Consider the following 21853-nt stretch of genomic DNA (forward strand, 5'->3'; position numbering starts at 1 on the left):
TTCATAATGTTCCCGAAACAACTAATGTTTATTCGCTTCAGAATAAACCATTTTATCCAACGCAAGCTATTTAACTATATATATATATATTAGATATTACGTATTATCCGTCATTCACGGGTTATCTTTCATGAAAATTATTCCTCGCGTAAGGGCGCTGAACATTAGTATATAATAGGCTCTAATTCCACGTGCGTTCTTTGACCCTGTTGTCTCACTGCTGAGTAAGTTGCATTTCATTGTTTATTTGGAAATGTATTCGCTTTTTGGCGGAAGACTCCTTCACTCAACGAGTTTCTTTCGAGAATCTTTTTGGCATGATCCTATTATAACACGTCCTTCCGGGGTCGGGGGATATAAGCTATCATAATTGTATTGTATAATTTTTGTTAATGTTTTATTTCTTACAAAAGATAACTATGCATGTGTTGTTTAAACTCAGCCTTGACAGATATTTTGCCAAACTTAAATAATAAATTAATTCCAAACTTATTGTGCTTGGATTACCTATGTTTATTCGCTTCAGAGTAAACCATTTCATCTAACGCAAGCTATTTAACTATATATATATCATGAAAAGTATTCCCCCGCGTAAGGGCGCTGAACCATAGTATATAGTAGGCTCTAATTCCACGTGCGTTCTTTTACCCTGTTGTCTCACTGCTGAGTAAGTTGCATTTATTAAAAAAGAAACGACCCACCTCCCTGTGACGTATTAGAATGAACATCGATACTCGCTATTCCTTCATATATTTTCAGCCATTGTTTCCATGACTTCGTGTTCCCTTCGCATGTCGTCGTCAAGGCTGATCAGAGACTGGTTGAATATATTATTGACTTCCGGTGCCAGAGTGCTGCCTATGCTAAGAACTGTATCAGTGACTCTCGGTATCGGGGTCTTGATTTATTTCACAAAACTGTCTTAAAGTGTCACTGTGTTATTATGTTAAATGGCTTGATCCTATTATAACACATCCTTCCGGGGTCGGGGGATATAAGCTATCATACTTGTATTGTATAATTTTTGTTAATGTTTTATTTCTTACAAAAGATAACTATGCAATTGTTGTTTAAACTCAGCCTTGACAGATATTTTGCCAAACTTAAATAATAAATTAATTCCAAACTTATTGTGCTTGTCGTTGGATAATAACAAAAATATCAGAACTTCACTTAAACATTTGTTTTCAAACACTTTATTTCCCTACATTCTCTTCGTTACAGTAAACACCGACTTGCTTTTATCGTCCCACTTGCGCCTGTGGGTTGAAGAAGTTGAAGGTCTGAGAGTTGTACTGGTCGGGATCGAACCCCCCAGCCGCTCCACCGCTCTGACCAAGCTTTGATGTGGATGGGTCAAGGAAATTCGTCTGCAACTGATTGACCTTGTTAGCGTCGAACTTCGGTGCGCTCCCGCTGCTGCTGCTGCTGCCGCCACCGCCGCCACCACCCGACTGCGACTGTGGGTTAAAGAAATTAAAGTTCTGAGTGTTGAACTGATCTGGGTCAAAACCGCCGGCAGCGCCGTTGCTGGCCCCGAGCTTCTGAGAGGAGGGATCGAGAAAGTTACCGGTGATTTGGTTTACGCTGTTAGGGTCGTATTTTGGGGGACTTCCGGATCCGCTGCTGCTGCTACTGCCGCTGCTGCTGCTGCTGGAACTACCACCAGGTGCACTTGGGGATGTTTGACGTCTTATGTAGCTTACTACATCGAAACGAAAAATTGTCAATTAACGTTATAGCTTCTTCCGATACAAATATTATAATATGTGTCAATCCTGATAAGCCTGTTTGGATTGCAAAGGCTTATTTGGGACGACACTTCACACTCATGCACACAATCCCATTTGCCCAGAATGGGACTCAAATATATAAGTAGTTGAGTTTTTCAAGTAATATACTTAATGCCGAACTCGCATATTTATTGTCTATAGTTATTATTTTAAATGAAATGTTGAATAGGAAGAACATTTTAATGGCTACAATATGGCTCGTTTCGGCTGTTGCTGTTGCAAAAATCCTGAATCTGATGATATTTCAAATATTTGAGCCGCGTTCTGAGAAAACTGGGCTTAATTCATGTGCGTAAAGTGTCGTCCCAGATTAGCCTGTGTAGTCCGCACAGGCTAATCAGGGACGACATTTTTCACCTTAACTTGATTTTCGGTAAGGAGGGACTTCCTTGAAACTAAAAATACCATTAAAGCAGAAAGTGTCGTCCCTGATTAGCCTGTGCGGATTGCACAGGCTAATATGGGACGACACTTTACGAACACGTATAAAGCCAAGATTTCTCAGAACGCGGTTCATTTGAATTGTTAAAGAAACGGCAGGTGGCATTATCTTACTTTTAACACACAGGAAAATACGCCAAAAATAGATTAAAGATTGCTCATGCCTCTGGCATATTTCCCGTACCAAATCAAGCAATTGAACAAAAATAATCTGCCAACACAATCCCATTTGCCCAGAATGGGACTCAAATATATAAGTAGTTGAGTTTTTCAAGTAATACTGTATACTTAATGCCGAACTCGCATTTTATTGTCTATAGTTATTATTTTAAATGAAATGTTGAATAGGAAGAACATTTTAATGGCTACATTATGGCTCGTTTCGGCTGTTGCTGTTGCAAAAATCCTGAATCTGATGATATTTCAAATATTTGAGCCACGTTCTGAGAAAACTGGGCTTAATGCATGTGCGTAAAGTGTCGTCCCAGATTAGCCTGTGTAGTCCGCACAGGCTAATCAGGGACGACATTTTCCACCTAAACTTGATTTTCGGTAAGGAGGGACTTCCTTGAAACTAAAAATACCATTAAAGCAGAAAGTGTTGTCCCTGATAAGCCTGTGCGGATTGCACAGGCTAATATGGGACGACACTTTACGCACATGTATTAAGCCCAGTTTTTTTTTCAGAACACGGCTCATTTGAATTGTTAAAGAAACGGCAGGTGGCATTATCTTTCTTGTAACACACGGGAAAAAAACCCAAAAATAGATTAAAGATTGTTCATGCCTCTGGCATATTTCCCGTACCAAATCAAGCAATTGAACAAAAATAATCTGCCGATATTTACCCCTTAAACTTATTGTTCATAAAGTTTTGTCTAGCCAAGAATTTATAAAATGCCCCTACAAAAAGAAAAAAACTTGACGTGGCTCAATGTTTTTATATGCAGTACCTCGTCTTTTCCCCATTAAAGCTGACGGGTTGAAGTAGTTGAAGAATTGTGAGTCCGGGTCGAAACCTCCACCGCCGCCGCCGCTTGGTCCCAGCTGAAGTTTTGACGGGTCAAGGAAGTTGGCCGTGATCTGGTTCACCTTGTTGGGGTCGAAACTGGGTATCGAGCCACCTGTAGTTATGTTTACGGATTGAGATTTATTTGCATATTATTGCGACCTAAACCGTCAGGGGTTGCGTAATGCGATCAATGTGTGGAATTGTGATGTAGATATTACTGCGATATTGTCTGTAAGAAATTGCGATAAAGTTATTATTGCGGTCATATCTGTGATAAATTGCGATCAAGTTAATGCGATCAAAACTATGTGTCATTGCGATTAAGTAATAATTGCTATCATAAGTGTATCGAATAAGAATAGAGTTATGATTGCGTTCATAACTTTGCGGAATTGCTGCTTAATTATTACGATCATAACGGTGAGGAATTGCTGTATAGTTATTGCGATCATAACGGGGAGGAATTGTTATATAGTTATAATTGCGAACATAACTGTCAGGAATTGTTATTTAGTCATAATTGCGAACATAACTGTCAGGGATTGCGGTTTATTTATCATTGCGATCGTAAATGAAAGGATTGGCGTGTAAAAAACACAGGTTTATAAATATAAATTCATCATTTATTGAACGAAATCCAAATGAAGCTGTGACAATACCCAACATGAATTGCTAAGTTTGTATCGGCCCAGTGAATGGTGGCTTAGTTATTGCCATATATAGAGCGCTTACGTAGGCAAAATAAAATAGTTCTTTAAAGGGGCCTTTTCACCGATTTTGGCATGTTTTGAAGTTTGTCATTAAATGCTTTATATTGATAAGTGTAAACATTGGATCTAAAAAATTTAAGTAAAAAATCAAGAATAATATTTAAAAAAAAAGGAAAAAAGAAGCCCGCAGCAGGGCTCGAACCAGTGACCCCCGGAGTCCTGGAGTAAAAACCAATCAGACCGCTCGGCCATCCTGCCAGGTATGGATGAGAGACGTATTTTATAGTTTATATAAGCAATCTTCGTAGTTTCACAAAATAAAACGACAACAACAGAACTCTCCAAATTATTCAATCGTTTCGCGTTGCAATTCTTTATAATTTTCAGGTTTTTAAATCGTCAAAAGATGCATATAATGGCTATATTATGGTAAATGTTCAGTATTACTGTTTCCTCAAAAATATCATAACTAAAACGAAAATTTGCGAATCTGAAACAACTTTTTTCAATTTTGTCAATTTACCAAAACTTGAAAAGATCCCTTGAATTATGTGATTGAAATCGACATTCTGTTGTTGACATAAAATTACAAACAGTGCTCGTTACTTTCTTCAGTGCTATTTTTTTTTCGGAAAAATATCCATAACTTTATTTTTGCTTAATATGTAAATAACGATGCAAATTTTTCGCCTTATGTGTATGCCACAGTTACAGGTGGACGTTAAGCCATTTTGTACAATCCACTTGAACTACTGGAACCTACTTGAGGAACTTCCGGATGAGCTGCCACTACTGCTGCTGCTAGGAGCGCTGGGGGACGACTGGCGCCTTATGTAATTAGCTGCATCAAAATGACAATGGTCAATGAGAGTGTTTTTTTACCGTTCTACCCAGTTGTTATTTTTTCTCCGTGAACACCCGTGTATGGGTTGAGTTCACAAGCAATATATGCATATAACAACACATATTTTACCTTTTAATATCAATAGCTTTTACCTTGCAATATTAACAACATTTGCTAAAGAAAGATTTGACAATACATTACTTGTTTTTGTCTAGCCAAGAATTTATAAAATGCCCCTACAAAAAAGAAAAAAACTTGACGTGGCTCAATGTTTTTATATGCAGTACCTCGTCTTTTCCCCATTAAAGCTGACGGGTTGAAGAAGTTGAAGGTTTGTGAGTTGAACTGGTCCGGGTCGAAACCTCCACCGCCGCCGCCGCTTGGTCCCAGCTGAAGTTTTGACGGGTCAAGGAAGTTGGCCGTGATCTGGTTCACCTTGTTGGGGTCGAAACTGGGTATCGAGCCACCTGTAGTTATGTTTACGGATTGAGATTTATTTGCATATTATTGCGACCTAAACCGTCAGGGGTTGCGTAATGCGATCAATGTGTGGAATTGTGATGTAGATATTACTGCGATATTGACTGTAAGAAATTGCGATAAAGTTATTATTGCGGTCATATCTGTGATAAATTGCGATCAAGTTAATGCGATCAAAACTATGTGTCATTGCGATTAAGTAATAATTGCTATCATAAGTGTATCGAATAAGAATAGAGTTATGATTGCGTTCATAACTTTGCGGAATTGCTGCTTAATTATTACGATCATAACGGTGAGGAATTGCTGTATAGTTATTGCGATCATAACGGGGAGGAATTGTTATATAGTTATAATTGCGAACATAACTGTCAGGAATTGTTATTTAGTCATAATTGCGAACATAACTGTCAGGGATTGCGGTTTATTTATCATTGCGATCGTAAATGAAAGGATTGGCGTGTAAAAAACACAGGTTTATAAATATAAATTCATCATTTATTGAACGAAATCCAAATGAAGCTGTGACAATACCCAACATGAATTGCTAAGTTTGTATCGGCCCAGTGAATGGTGGCTTAGTTATTGCCATATATAGAGCGCTTACGTAGGCAAAATAAAATAGTTCTTTAAAGGGGCCTTTTCACCGATTTTGGCATGTTTTGAAGTTTGTCATTAAATGCTTTATATTGATAAGTGTAAACATTGGATCTAAAAAATTCAAGTAAAAAATCAAGAATAATATTTAAAAAAAAAGGAAAAAAGAAGCCCGCAGCAGGGCTCGAACCAGTGACCCCCGGAGTCCTGGAGTAAAAAACAATTAGACCGCTCGGCCATCCTGCCAGGTATGGATGAGATACGTATTTTATAGTTTATATAAGCAATCTTCGTAGTTTCACAAAATAAAACGACAACAACAGAACTCTCCAAATTATTCAATCGTTTCGCGTTGCAACGCTTTATAATTTTCAGGTTTTTAAATCGTCAAAAGATGCATATAATGGCTATATTATGGTAAATGTTCAGTATTACTGTTTCCTCAAAAATATCATAACTAAAACGAAAATTTGCGAATCTGAAACAACTTTTTTCAATTTTGTCAATTTACCAAAACTTGAAAAGATCCCTTGAATTATGTGATTGAATTCGACATTCTGTTGTTGACATAAAATTACAAACAGTGCTCGTTACTTTCTTCAGTGCTTTTTTTTTTCGGAAAAATATCCATAACTTTATTTTTGCTTAATATGTAAATAACGATGCAAATTTTTCGCCTTATGTGTATGCCACAGTTACAGGTGGACGTTAAGCCATTTTGTACAATCCACTTGAACTACTGGAACCTACTTGAGGAACTTCCGGATGAGCTGCCACTACTGCTGCTGCTAGGAGCGCTGGGGGACGACTGGCGCCTTATGTAATTAGCTGCATCAAAATGACAATGGTCAATGAGAGTGTTTTTTTACCGTTCTACCCAGTTGTTATTTTTTCTCCGTGAACACCCGTGTATGGGTTGAGTTCACAAGCAATATATGCATATAACAACACATATTTTACCTTTTAATATCAATAGCTTTTACCTTGCAATATTAACAACATTTGCTAAAGAAAGATTTGACAATACATTACTTGTTTTTGTCTAGCCAAGAATTTATAAAATGCCCCTACAAAAAAGAAAAAAACTTGACGTGGCTCAATGTTTTTATATGCAGTACCTCGTCTTTTCCCCATTAAAGCTGACGGGTTGAAGAAGTTGAAGGTTTGTGAGTTGAACTGGTCCGGGTCGAAACCTCCACCGCCGCCGCCGCTTGGTCCCAGCTGAAGTTTTGACGGGTCAAGGAAGTTGGCCGTGATCTGGTTCACCTTGTTGGGGTCGAAACTGGGTATCGAGCCACCTGTAGTTATGTTTACGGATTGAGATTTATTTGCATATTATTGCGACCTAAACCGTCAGGGGTTGCGTAATGCGATCAATGTGTGGAATTGTGATGTAGATATTACTGCGATATTGACTGTAAGAAATTGCGATAAAGTTATTATTGCGGTCATATCTGTGATAAATTGCGATCAAGTTAATGCGATCAAAACTATGTGTCATTGCGATTAAGTAATAATTGCTATCATAAGTGTATCGAATAAGAATAGAGTTATGATTGCGTTCATAACTTTGCGGAATTGCTGCTTAATTATTACGATCATAACGGTGAGGAATTGCTGTATAGTTATTGCGATCATAACGGGGAGGAATTGTTATATAGTTATAATTGCGAACATAACTGTCAGGAATTATTATTTAGTCATAATTGCGAACATAACTGTCAGGGATTGCGGTTTATTTATCATTGCGATCGTAAATGAAAGGATTGGCGTGTAAAAAACACAGGTTTATAAATATAAATTCATCATTTATTGAACGAAATCCAAATGAAGCTGTGACAATACCCAACATGAATTGCTAAGTTTGTATCGGCCCAGTGAATGGTGGCTTAGTTATTGCCATATATAGAGCGCTTACGTAGGCAAAATAAAATAGTTCTTTAAAGGGGCCTTTTCACCGATTTTGGCATGTTTTGAAGTTTGTCATTAAATGCTTTATATTGATAAGTGTAAACATTGGATCTAAAAAATTCAAGTAAAAAATCAAGAATAATATTTAAAAAAAAAGGAAAAAAGAAGCCCGCAGCAGGGCTCGAACCAGTGACCCCCGGAGTCCTGGAGTAAAAACCAATTAGACCGCTCGGCCATCCTGCCAGGTATGGATGAGATACGTATTTTATAGTTTATATAAGCAATCTTCGTAGTTTCACAAAATAAAACGACAACAACAGAACTCTCCAAATTATTCAATCGTTTCGCGTTGCAACGCTTTATAATTTTCAGGTTTTTAAATCGTCAAAAGATGCATATAATGGCTATATTATGGTAAATGTTCAGTATTACTGTTTCCTCAAAAATATCATAACTAAAACGAAAATTTGCGAATCTGAAACAACTTTTTTCAATTTTGTCAATTTACCAAAACTTGAAAAGATCCCTTGAATTATGTGATTGAATTCGACATTCTGGTGTTGACATAAAATTACAAACAGTGCTCGTTACTTTCTTCAGTGCTATTTTTTTTTCGGAAAAATATCCATAACTTTATTTTTGCTTAATATGTAAATAACGATGCAAATTTTTCGCCTTATGTGTATGCCACAGTTACAGGTGGACGTTAAGCCATTTTGTACAATCCACTTGAACTACTGGAACCTACTTGAGGAACTTCCGGATGAGCTTCCACTACTGCTGCTGCTAGGAGCGCTGGGGGACGACTGGCGCCTTATGTAATTAGCTGCATCAAAATGACAATGGTCAATGAGAGTGTTTTTTTACCGTTCTACCCAGTTGTTATTTTTTCTCCGTGAACACCCGTGTATGGGTTGAGTTCACAAGCAATATATGCATATAACAACACATATTTTACCTTTTAATATCAATAGCTTTTACCTTGCAATATTAACAACATTTGCTAAAGAAAGATTTGACAATACATTACTTGTTATCTCTATTTTCAAATCTACTGAAAAATTCGTGACGATAGTTCCCACATTTTACTTTGCCTAAAATCATTAAAAAAAATGTAATTTCATTCAGTACAAGGCGATGTAAGTTATCGATCTTTAGGAAAAAAATTATATTAGAAGTAATATGAAAATGTTAAAAATGTAATGGCGAAAGAATGGCTTGTTGCTGTCGCAAAAACTTGAATATGCTAAGATTTCAAAAATGTGAGTTGTAAAGGAACCGCAAGTGGAATATTCACACTTTGAAGTATAAGAGCAAAAATTAGATCCTAGGTTTTTGATGCCTCCGGCATTATGTCCCCACCAGCACCAAATCAAGCAAAATAGCATATCGGTGTTCTCCCGTAAAACTATATTTCCACTAAGTTTTGTCAATCAAATGCCATTATAGCCCTTAATCAAACAAAATGCAAAAGAACCGTACTACCTCGTCTTTTCCCCACCATAGCCGATGGGTTGAAGAAGCTGAATGATTGAGAGTTGAACTGGTCCGGGTTGAAGCCTGAACCGCCGCCGCCGCTCTGTCCGAGCTGGAGCTTGGACGGGTCCAGGAAGTTGGCTGTGATCTGGTTCACCTTGTTAGGGTCGTAACTGGGCACTGAACCACCTGTATTAATGGTTTTAGGAATTGAGATTGACATATAGTTGCGTTCATGAGGGATTGCGAGATAGATACCATGGCGATCAAAACTTGCGACAGTCTTATCCCTTGATAGATCCGAAGAAAATGCTTCCAGATCTTCAATGATTTTACTTTTAACCCATTTATGCCTAGTGGACTCTCCCATCCTTCTAATTTGTATCAATTTATTTCCTAAATTAGGGATGTCTAGTATATTTATTTCTATATTTAGAATATTTCTTACAGAAATTCCTTTATGCACACAGCGCAGACCCAGGTGATCGATCGATCAATCAATCAGTCAGTCAGTCAGTCAGTCAGTCAGTCAGTCAGTCAGTCAGTCAGTCTTTCAGTCAGTCAGTCAGTCAGTCACAGTCAGTCAGTCAGTCAGTCAGTCAGTCAGTCAGTCAGTCAGTCAGTCAGTCAGTCAGTCAGTCAGTCAGTCAGTCAGTCAGTCAGTCAGTCAGTCAGTAAGTCAGTCAGTCAGTCAGTCAGTCAGTCAGTCAGTCAGTCAGTCAGTCTGTCTGTCTGTCTGTCTGTCTGTCTGTCTGTCTGTCTGTCTGTCTGTCTGTCTGTCTGTCTGTCTGTCTGTCTGTCTGTCTGTCTGTCTGTCTGTCTGTCTGTCTGTCTGTCTGTCTGTCTGTCTGTCTGTCTGTCTGTCTGTCTGTCTGTCTGTCTGTCTGTCTGTCTTATAGTATAATTATGTGGAAATACTGGCACACACTAGAGGATCCGCTACTGGAAGAGCCAGACGAGCTGCTGGATGAGGAACTTCCGGAGCTGCTGCCACTACCGCTGCTGCTGCTTGGGCTACCGCCGCCTCTGCAATAATTATAACATAAACTTTTTGAGTCGCGTTCTGAGAAAACTGGGCATAATGCATGTGCGTAAAGTGTCGTTCCTGATAAGCCTGTGCAGTCCACACAGTCTAATCAGGGACGACACTTTTCGCCTAAATTGGATTTTTGCTACAAAGAGACTTCATGTAAACGAAAACTGTCATAAAAGCGGAAAGTGTCGTCCCTGATTAGCCTGTGCGGACTGCACAGGCTAATCTGGGACGACACTTTACGCACATGCATTATGCCCAGTTTTCTCAGAACGCGACTCATTTCCTGTTTTTGGGATGATGATCTTGAAATCTATCAAACACTCGTTGATGCCTGTAGGCACCATGTCGAACACAATGTCAATTATTCACATGTTTTATCTTTGACACGCCTTCTTTGTATGTTTTGCGAGTAATTTGTAATAAATTATTTATATTCAAGGCAATTCTATTTTTTACAATTAGACATGTAATCTACAATTTGGACCTGACTTTATACCGCCTATTATGGTTTCATCCCATGATTTTTCAAAGTAAAGGTTTGAACCAACAATATTTCAATAAAAATTGATGGTTTTGGAAGATATTTGCTTTTCACGTAATAACATTTGTATTTATCATCTAGAAAAGAATACGAAGTTTACTTATGAGAATAAATATATAATGCATTATTATGCACCATGTTCAAATATATCAGTTACCATCGATACTCATTTGCCATAATAACATCTAGAAGGTAGTTGATTTTCTACTAGCTGTTGATTTATTTCGCACTTATATGGACCGTGACTTGTTAAAAGGGGGTTTAATGCATGTGCGTACAGTGCATTCCCAGATTAGCATGTGCATACCACACAGGCTAATATGGTATGACACTTTCCGCTTGTATGATATTTTTTTGTTGAAAGATAGTATCTTCTTAGCAAAAAGCACAGTTAAGGCGTAAAGTGTCGTCCCTGATTAGCGTGTGCACACTGCACACGCTTATCTGGGACGACCCTTTACGAACACGCATTAAATCCCCTTTTAACAGAGCATGGACCATATACAAACAATCACTTGTTAATTATCAATACTTGAATTCATAAGAAATCTCTCACCCTCCACTGATGAACTGCGATGGATCAATGAAGGAGGAAGGCGGCTGCATGTTTTGAGACAGCCCGGAACTCGAGCTACCGGAACTGGTGCCTCCCAATGGCGGCGATCCGCCGGGGGAACTGCTGCCACTCGACGAGGACGACGAAGACGAGGAGGAGGAGGAAGAGGAGGAGCTTGATGTTGGCGGTACGGTCTGCCGACGTTCTAAGTGCCCTGAAATATAAATTATTATATAACAATAATAATAACAATTTGAATAATGATATTTATAAAAATACTGATAACAAATAAATAAATAATAGTAACATTGATTATCATGATGAAAATAATATCTATAATAATGTCAATAGTAATAATGATCGATAGTCGTCGTCATCATCTTCTTGATCACTTTTATAATCGAGATCATCAGCAGCAGCAGCAGCAGCAGCATTGCCTTGCTCATTCTCATCCTTAGCATCACCAATATAGTCATTATCATTTGCATATTATTGCACATATTGTCTTCATTGTCATTATTTAAATCATTATCATCCAATAATTTGATAGAATTTTGGAAAAAATACTTATGGGTTTAATATTACATTTACGGATATTTCTTATTCATTACGGCATATTTTGTTTGAAAACATTTCTGACTAACCCGATTATATTTCTGTTACTACGCATTGCACTTTTGAAGTTTATTCTGTTTGTTGGTAAGTGCGTTTAAAACAACAACAGCACAACTGACTCGACTTATTTAGATGCTATTGTTTTTTTAACTCTAAGAAATCCTTGATAAGGAAACCATTATTCCGCAAACATATATCGGTTAGGATTCGTCAATTAAGACACCCCATTTCCATTGTATATTATGTTATTTTGTCCCCCAAAATAAGCTAAAACCACAATTTACCTCTCTGCTAAGCTAACACGAGACCGGCAAGGCCAATTCCAGGACAGACTACTATATGAGGCGCGCTCTGTGAAAACGGGGTTTAATGCATGTGCTTAAAGTGTCGTCCCAGATAAGCATGTGCAGTACGCTTTTATGTTATTTTTCGTTAAATGGTAGTCATTTCTTGGTTTAGGCGGAAAGTGTCGACACTTACTCAAATGCATTAAGCCTAGTTTTCCTTGAGCGCGGCTCATATGGGCCGTGTTCTGTGAAAAGGGGGTTAAATGAATGTGAGTAAAGTGTTGTCCCAGATTAGCCTGTGAAGTCCGCACAGGCTAATCAGGGAAGACACTTTTCGCTTTTATGATATTTTTCGTTTACAGAAAGTCTGCGTAAATCCAGTGTAGGCGGAAAGTGTCGTCCCTGATTAGCCTGTGCGGACTGCACAGGCTTATATGGGACGATACTGTACGCACATTCATTATATCCTCTTTTCACAGAGCGCGGCTCATATTGTTTGTAATGGAATTCAAAAATATTCGTGCTTACAGTTACGAGTTGCAGTTCGTACTATATACGACTGTATAGAACACATCAAACACAGAGACAAGTTGGACGGTAAGTTGTTCCATTTTCTATGATTTACATTTAATTGACTACTTACTTCGGCCAAATAATTGATTCGGATTAAAACTTCCATTTTGCGATGGGAACATGCTCCCCAGCATTCCCGGGTTAAATTGACCGCCACCATTAAAACCCGCGGTGCTCGTTGACCCATTTCCGGTCGGCTGTCCAAAAGGATTCATATTCATGTTCGGGTTCATGTACCCTATAGGGGAGCTACTTCCGTTGGTTCCGTACTGGCTCCCGGACATCGGAGAGCCAGAGTTGAAACCGGACGCGCTCATTTGATTTGACGTCGTAGCGCTTCCGGGCAAATTTTGACCGCTTCCACCGGGATTATATCCGGCGTTGCTCATTTGACCGGCGCTTGGCTGTGTGTTAAAAGGATTGTTTGAGGGCTGGGAACCACTCTGCGTCTGATTAACGGAGGTGGAATTCTGTTGGTTGTACGTCGGTTGAGAGTTGAAGGGATTACCGCTGAAGGGGAGACTATTCATGCTCGAGGGGTCAAACGTTCCCGACTGACGCCGATGAAAACGTGAACCTGAAAATGTCAAACCCCTTGGTCCCTTCATTCGCAAAAAAAGTCCGACAATTTATTTGAATTCGTTTTTTACACACAATTTTTAATGAAAGGACAATAGTATTCAACTTACGAATTTTGAATCCATTTGTGCTCAGCACGATGAGCGCAAGACAAAGCGCTCGGAACCACATCTTCTTCTGTTTTGAGAATTTCGCCTCGTAGAATCTGAGTTTTAATTAGGATTGTTCAGAGTTCCAATTCTGTTTCTAAATCTTTCTCCAACAAGGAAGTTTCGCGCTGATAAGAATAATATCGTGATGTTGCCATGCTGTTTCTACTGATAAGAACATTTATTTGAAGTAAAAGCGATCAGTCACGGGTTTAGAGCTCAGGTTAAAATAATGGGATCTAATTGGCCTATTTGAGTATGTAAAAGGGCTTACACTTTATGGAATTTACCCACTATAATCCAACACAAAAACAAAACCGTCTTTGTTCAGACATGGGCCCGTATTCATCAACCCATTCTTAGATTTAGAATAAATGTTGTCGCAGGCTGGTCTGGAGTTACCCTGTCCGTTAACGAAACCATGAACTCATGCTTTACTGTCAGATTGGTCTGTAGCTATGCTGGCCGCATATGACATACGACTCATTTTCGCACGATGCGGCTTAATGTCAAGATGATGCAACTATTGGTGATCATGACTGTGATAATGACGACCGTGACTATGATAATAATGACGATGCAAGTGGTAAAGGTGATGATGACCGTAACGATGATACAGAAATTGATGAGTGTAACGATGATTATTGTGATTTGTATGCTTACTTCAACCATAGCACAACATCAAATATAAATATAGTTCGCTCTTTTATCTCTAAGAAAACCGCGTAGAAGGCCAATAAGTGTTCCTTATAGCAATTGCCACAATTTCAACGCTAGATGTGGTATGATTACATAGATCGTTGCTGATACAAAATGCTCGTTTTTATTTATCTGTGACACAATTAATTCCATTTTAATTTCCCGCGAATATATCTATTCATACGACACACGAACACCATGTTAGTGTTCATGTGTCGTATGAATAGATATTGTTGCGGGAAATTAAAATGGAATTCAATATGCATAACAATAATAAAAACGAGCATTTTGTATTTACAAACATCTATTTTACCAGACCACATCTAGCGTTGAAATTTCGGCAAATGCCATAAGGAACAATGCTTTTTAATTGTTTAGCTTTATTTTACGCAATATTGTACGAAATGTTCGTTGATTTTGAGTAGTAATGTTATTTAACACATTTTCCCTAGAGCGGTGCTCACATAGAAACAAACAGAAAGAAGACGTTGGTGTATATTCGGAAAATGCAAACAACAGCGACGCATATTTTATGTTTGGTCACGCAATCATTATTAATGGACATCAACAGCTACGTTAGCAGAAAATGTTTCTCTGAAGAAAAAATCAACAACAGGATTTTCAGCGTATTTTATTAACACGGACTCGATTAAATCCACCAAGATTTGTGGTTCCATGTTGAGGTTAAATGTTCAGGTTATTAAAGTTTTATTGATGCATTTATTGTGGTTACAGAACTTGTGTCGTGGTAGACATCGCAGGGTCTATCGTAGCTAACTTCGATGTAAGTGCTGCCTGTGTTGATGACGTCAACGCTGGTGTTGATAACGTCAATGCTGGTGTAGGTGACGTCAACGCTGATGTTGATGATATCATCAGGTGCGTTTTTGAAACCGGTTTGCCTGAGGACGACGTTAGAACCGGTGCCGGAGTAAAGCTGTTCCCGCCGGTGCCTACATTACCGCCGCCGGATGGATTTCCACCGGGAAGACTTAACATTCCGGAAGGATCGCGGTTTTGCTGCTGAGCGCCGGAAGTTCCCGGATAAAATGCCGACGCCCCCTGCATGAGTCTCGACATAAGGTCCACCGGGTCGAATGATGCGCCTTGCTGTCCGCTGTTATATGACGTTGCTCCGTTCACACCTGAATTGTTCATAGTACCGGAATCATTCGGATCGTATTTCAAGTTTGATAACACGTTTTTGTCCATCCCGGGATTCCGACCTAACATGTCAATTGGAGAGAATGACTGCTGACTGTAGGCGCTGTTTATCTTGTCCGGATCGAACTTCGCACCGACGGCCATAAGAGTTGCTTTGTCCATACCCGGATTTGACATCAGCATTTCTAAAGGATCAAAGTTTAAATGCGCTTTGTTGAATGCGTCTGGGTCAAATGTCATTTTGTTCACCGTATCGGGGTTAAACGCCCCAATGAAGGCTGAGCCATAGGCGCTTTGGGAATTTCCGCTTCCGCTGTTTTCGCCGCCGGAACCACCGGAACTCCCGCCTAGGAAGTACCCAATCATCTGACTGATGTCCGAGTCATTGTCAGGCACGTATGGATTGCTCATCGCCATTTGGTTCGCTTTGTTCGGGTCGAAAGCGGAAGAGTATAGATCACCGCCGGCGGACCCCGCCGCAGCATTTCCAAACGTGTTGGCGCCAAATCCCCCACTAGACCCATACGGATTGTACCCAGACAGGGCGCCTGAGCCTGAATCATTTCCGTTTTGGGTTAATCCAAAATAATTTCCGCTGCCTACTGAACCAAAGCCTGTATTGGCTGAATTCGGATCAAATCCGCTGTTTGTGCCGAGCCCTATTCCAAACGAAGAGCCGGAACTGCCATTTTCTGACGTAGACCCGTTGCCCATAGCTTTAGACATCATATTGAACATGGAATTCGGATCGAATCCGCCATTTCCGCTTCCCATGTTTGAAGTGTTGCTTCCAAACGACGCCTGATTTGGATTGAAGCCACCATTAGAACTACTCTCAACTGGACTCTGGCCGAATGCGTTTTCGGAAACGGCACCGGAAGTTAAGCGACCGGGAATAAACGATGATTGTCCTTGTTGCGCATTCAATTCGTTAGGATCGAATCCACTTTGGCCTCTGACTGGCGCGGCGGTAGCAACAGTGGTGGTAGATTCAGATGCTTTGCCAGAGATAACCGTTGCTGGCGTTGTGAAATGTGACGTGAAATTCAAAGTAATCGTCGTTGTCGTGATAGGTTTCTCAGTAGTGGCGGTTACACTAGCGGTGTTCGTAGTGGATTGTAAAGTCATGGCTTCAGGAGACACCGACGGTGAAACGGTTATTTGGGAAGCTGCCGTCGTGGGGAATGTAGTTAAGCCATTACCATTATCATCGGTTTCTTTTGTTGTTTCACGGCGGGTTCGAATCCAGGACTGAGCATTAGGATTGAAGTTTGATTGACCGGAGTTCAGGAGATTCGGATCAAAGGCTTGGTTCCCCATAGGCATAGTCCGCAAAAAGACTGGGCTTCCAGCAATCTGCCCGATCCCGCTCTGCTGATCGACGAAAAAGTTGTTTTGACCCCCACCTCCCGAGTACAGACTTCCCGGGACAAACATTCCGCTGGGGTTACGCTGAATCGATGGCGCTTCGGTTGCTTTCGTACTGGCGGCTTTTTTCGGGGTTGTGTTCGCGTCTGGAGCGTGCGTGACCCCTTTATCGGAGGTCTGCGCCGCCTGAGCCTTTGCGGATACAAAGTTTGATCGATAGTTCGGGAAGAAGGCTTCAGGCTGAATATTCGGTTTGTTGAAAGTCATTAGAGCTTGATTTAATGCTGTCGCGTCAAAAGAAGGTCTCTCAGCATCCTCGTATGCGTTGAAACGATACCCACCGGAAGTGCCCTGCGGTGTCTGAGAGACGCTTCCAGCTAGCGAATTGTCGGGGTCTTTCATTTGATTGACCTTGTCGGGGTTAAAGTTTAAATTACCCCCACGGCCATGCGGTTCTGAACCTGTCTGCGTAACAAAACCTTTGAACGCTTCGTTCGGACTGAAAGCGTTCTGTTGGCTATTGACCACATTGGGATCGAACACCTGCGCTGCCATCTCGAAGTTCTGAGTTTGTGTCGGTATTTGCGGTTCCCCGTGTTGAGAGCTGTGCGAATTCTGTTTACCGCCATTCGTTTCCAAGGTAGGCGGTATTTCCGCTACGGCCGCCACAGCCTGTGTCTGCGCTCTGGCCTGCTCTTGTAGGAACATATTTGCCGCTCCGGAACCGACCGGCAGCGGGTTCACATCAGGTTTCTCCACTCTCGAATTGGCATGTATATCGACTGTATGCTGCTGACTACCTATAATTTTGTTGAACGTTTTCGAGAATCCTGTGTGAGCCGCGGGCAACGGTCTTGCTGGGGGCTGAGGTTTTGGCGTTGACGGTTTTGCTTGGCGGTTGAACGCTTGACCAGAAATTTCAACGCCGTAAAATCCATTTGCACTGTGCGGAAGCTCCGTTGCTTTAACATCTGGTAGGTATGTAGTCGGGATATTTTGCTCGGTAAATTCCGTCAAAAGCGATCGCCAGCCGCCGTTTCCGTATAATTTATCGAGAAGCTTCTCCAGTGGACTTTCAGTTGTTCCGATTGCAGCCGACAGTGCGCCATGGCGTGAAAACTGGGGCGGGAGAACATCGTCGTCATCTTCTGCACTTCCGTAGTATTCGTTGGCACCCGGAAGAGCGACTGAGCATGAAACTGAAATTGAAAAATGTTTTATTAATACTAGCTGCCTGTTGAGGACTATTGTCAAGAAATTTGTATTATTTAATAACGTGCATCACGTGCCCGTGTTTCATATTTCACGTTTTAGTGTGACCTTGACCTTATCGTACGCACCGGTATTGTTCGAGACATGCCTTCTCAACACGGTTATCATGGTGTGGTATTTGTTTTAATTTACAAGATGAACGTGACTTTGAACGTTGAAATTTGTGCACAGGTTTTACTGGCGTTGCAATCTTTCCACATAGTGAACACATGTGGTAAGCTGCTTTAAAGAGGCATTCGATGGTATTTCGTCCTAAATACAAGAATATTATAGTCATTTTACCACTCTTCAATCATATAATTATCTAGTAACAGTGAACATATTGGTGAAATATACAATATACATGTACACGATGCCAATTCACGAACTCACGCCTACATAAAATCGAACTCCAATCATGATTTTACGTGCATACATATGACGGTCTTATATTTATATTTCACCGATAATGATTTTACTGGCATTATTTAATTCCCTAGCCCGCGAAGTCTCCTCGCGAGAGCTTTGGTGTAATTATAAAAATATCTACAATGTATTTTATTGCGCGTTTAAAACAGATACATATGTATTATCAACCATTGACCGAATATTAATGAAATGATACTCTTAATTTAGAAAATATACTGCTAGAAAGGCCTAACAATTGTGTATTGTATAATGAAGGTACAGCTTGCACTTGACGTTTGACGCACGCACGCAATTTAACGGCTATATCAAACATTTTGCAGTTGGACTCAGCAAAAAAAGTGTGTAAACAAACTAAATATGAGCCTTGCTCTGGGAACACCAGGCTTAATTCATGTGCCTAATGTGTCGTCCCAAGGAACACCAGGCTTAATTCATGTGCCTAATGTGTCGTCCCAGGGAACACCAGACTTAATTCATGTGCCTAATGTGTCGTCCCAGGGAACACCGGGCTTAATTCATGTGCCTAATGTGTCGTCCCAGGGAACACCAGGCTTAATTCATGTGCCTAATGTGTCGTCCCAGGGAACACCGGGCTTAATTCATGTGTCGTCCCAGAGAACACCGGGCTTAATTCATGTGCCTAATGTGTCGTCCCAGGGAACACCGGGCTTAATTCATGTGCCTAATGTGTCGTCCCAGGGAACACCGGGCTTAATTCATGTGCATAATGTGTCGTCCCAGGGAACACCGGGCTTAATTCATGTGCCTAATGTGTCGTCCCAGGGAACACCAGGCTTAATTCATGTGCCTAATGTGTCGTCCCAGGGAACACCGGGCTTAATTCATGTGCCTAATGTGTCGTCCCAGGGAACACCGGGCTTAATTCATGTGCCTAATGTGTCGTCCCAGGGAACACCGGGCTTAATTCATGTGCCTAATGTGTCGTCCCAGGGAACACCGGGCTTAATTCATGTGTCGTCCCAGAGAACACCGGGCTTAATTCATGTGCCTAATGTGTCGTCCCAGGGAACACCGGGCTTAATTCATGTGCCTAATGTGTCGTCCCAGGGAACACCGGGCTTAATTCATGTGCATAATGTGTCGTCCCAGGGAACACCGGGCTTAATTCATGTGCCTAATGTGTCGTCCCAGGGAACACCAGGCTTAAATCATGTGCCTAATGTGTCGTCCCAGGGAACACCGGGCTTAATTCATGTGCCTAATGTGTCGTCCCAGGGAACACCAGGCTTAATTCATGTGCCTAATGTGTCGTCCCAGGGAACACCGGGCTTAATTCATGTGCCTAATGTGTCGTCCCAGGGAACACCGGGCTTAATTCATGTGCCTAATGTGTCGTCCCAGGGAACACCGGGCTTAATTTATGTGCCTAATGTGTCGTCCCAGGGAACACCGGGCTTAATTCATGTGTCGTCCCAGGGAAAACCGGGCTTAATTCATGTGCCTAAAGTGTCGTCCCAGGGAACACCGGGCTTAATTCATGTGCCTAATGTGTCGTCCCAGGGAACACCGGGCTTAATTCATGTGCCTAATGTGTCGTCCCAGGGAACACCAGGCTTAATTCATGTGCCTAATGTGTCGTCCCAGGGAACACCGGGCTTAATTCATGTGCCTAATGTGTCGTCCTCGATTAGTTTGTGCTGTCCGCCTAAACTGGATTTTCGTTAGTTTAAGCAGAGACTTTCTTGAAACGAAAGTCCATTAAAGCGAAAAGTGTATTGAATGAAACTTTTACGCACATACATTTATCCATTCTTTTCCAGAAAAAGGCTCATATCAATTATTTTACAAGTAACCAGATCAAACGTTATTTCAAACTATAAAACATATTTGAGTCGCGTTCTGAGCATAATGGGCAGAATGCATGTGCGTAAAGAGTCGTCCCAGATTAGCCTGTGCAGTCCACACAGGCTACTCAGGGACGACACTTTCTGCTTTTATGACATTTTTCGTTTAAATGACGTCTCTTCTTAGCAAAAATCCAATTTAGGCGGAAAGTGTCGTCCCTGGTTAGCCTGTGCGGACTGCATAGGCTTATCTGAGACGACACTTTACGCAAATACATTATGCCCAGTTTTCTCAGAACACGACTCAATTATTTTAAAAGTAACTAGATCACAAGTTATTTAAAACTATAAAACATATATAATTACGTTAACATGACATATAAAGGAACAATAAATATATCATAAAGGCAAAGATAACAAGGGTTAAGGTAATTTTGTTATCCCTACATCAACAACCTTTCGTCGCCGTATACATTCAAAAGACATATAGTTAGAAAGAAACCGCTTTTTCTTTCATTCTTGAAATAAAACAAAAACATCGCAACCTCGTGTTGCTTATTAAAACATATCTGCTGCATGTACATGATTTAGAAGCCGTTGCAATAAAAAAAATGCGAATATATTTGTGAAAACTTACGTAAGTGTTAATTGTATGTTTGTGCCACTTTTGGAGTTACACCAATGATCTAAACTTATTTTACACCATTGTTTTAAAACTCATTATTAGAATATCGTTTATTTATGATTTTTTTATAAATACAAAACATCTAAACATAATAAATTTTGAACTTAATCAAAATACTGTCAATAATAATTTTTCCCCCGAAGTATTCCGCATTAAATATTAGACAAAATAGACAATAGTTGTTTATACCTTCAAATATAGCAAATCCAATCAGTAATGCAAACATTTTTGTAAGTAAAGAATATATCAACCAGCTTTAATTAATTTCTTTTTTAAGTCTTTATTTCTATTAACAGCTCACATAATTCATGTAACTCCAATGTTAGTGTCCATGTTTGGAGGCCATTCCTTGGCAATTTCCGGTAGCAACTATGTGACCTTGATAAAATGCAGGTGTCCGATATCGCATATTTATATCATATCAACGACTACTGTCGTCATTATCATTAATCTGTAACGTCTGAGTACTCTATACTAAATTGTATAATCATAAAAACAAATTGTATATTTTTATGTTCAATACTGTTTTCATGGTTAAATATTGTTGCTTGTTGAGTACATGCGACTTTCTACCAGGTCTATGTTTCCTAAACATGAGATGCCGATTGCATGCTTATGACAGTATATGAAAGAAATGGGATTTTCAATGCAATTTACATAAAAAATGGATCCAACAAAAAATTTGAATCCCACGAAAAGTTTAAACTCAATTCTAAGGACAGAGGGGGTAATAACGTGGTCGGTCAAGATGGCGACGTCCATGCCTAGACAGTTATTTTTCACCGTTTAATACACTTTATTACTTTTTTTTATATTTTAAATGACGCTCACTTTCCCTCCATATCAGTAAAC

General features: G+C 40.2%; 2 protein-coding genes across 6 annotated transcripts; both read right to left on the reverse strand.

Moving 5' to 3' along the window:
* Nucleotides 1-1180: 1180 nt before the first annotated feature.
* On the reverse strand, nucleotides 1181-13729 carry LOC127871360 (uncharacterized protein DDB_G0271670-like). Of its 5 annotated transcripts, XM_052414169.1 has the most exons (10): nucleotides 13562-13729; nucleotides 12943-13449; nucleotides 11398-11611; nucleotides 10193-10290; nucleotides 9274-9453; nucleotides 8537-8614; nucleotides 6996-7175; nucleotides 6628-6705; nucleotides 5088-5267; nucleotides 1181-1705 (listed from the first exon to the last, which is right to left on the reverse strand). In XM_052414169.1, exons 1-10 carry the CDS (start codon nucleotides 13620-13622, stop codon nucleotides 1242-1244), a joined length of 2040 nt encoding a protein of 679 aa, XP_052270129.1. In that variant the 5' UTR covers nucleotides 13623-13729; the 3' UTR covers nucleotides 1181-1241. The 5 variants fall into 5 exon arrangements, with proteins under 5 accessions (XP_052270129.1, XP_052270134.1, XP_052270130.1 ...); XM_052414174.1 differs by lacking the exon at nucleotides 12943-13449; XM_052414170.1 differs by lacking the exons at nucleotides 6996-7175; nucleotides 8537-8614.
* A 1207-nt stretch (nucleotides 13730-14936) lies between these two features.
* LOC127871355 (uncharacterized) lies at nucleotides 14937-21376 on the reverse strand. Its single transcript, XM_052414162.1, has 2 exons — nucleotides 21191-21376; nucleotides 14937-18030 (listed from the first exon to the last, which is right to left on the reverse strand). Exons 1-2 carry the CDS (start codon nucleotides 21225-21227, stop codon nucleotides 15029-15031), a joined length of 3039 nt encoding a protein of 1012 aa, XP_052270122.1. The 5' UTR covers nucleotides 21228-21376; the 3' UTR covers nucleotides 14937-15028.
* Nucleotides 21377-21853: the final 477 nt, after the last annotated feature.

This window comes from Dreissena polymorpha, chromosome 3, assembly GCF_020536995.1.
Source record: "Dreissena polymorpha isolate Duluth1 chromosome 3, UMN_Dpol_1.0, whole genome shotgun sequence".
Lineage (NCBI taxonomy): Eukaryota > Metazoa > Mollusca > Bivalvia > Myida > Dreissenidae > Dreissena > Dreissena polymorpha.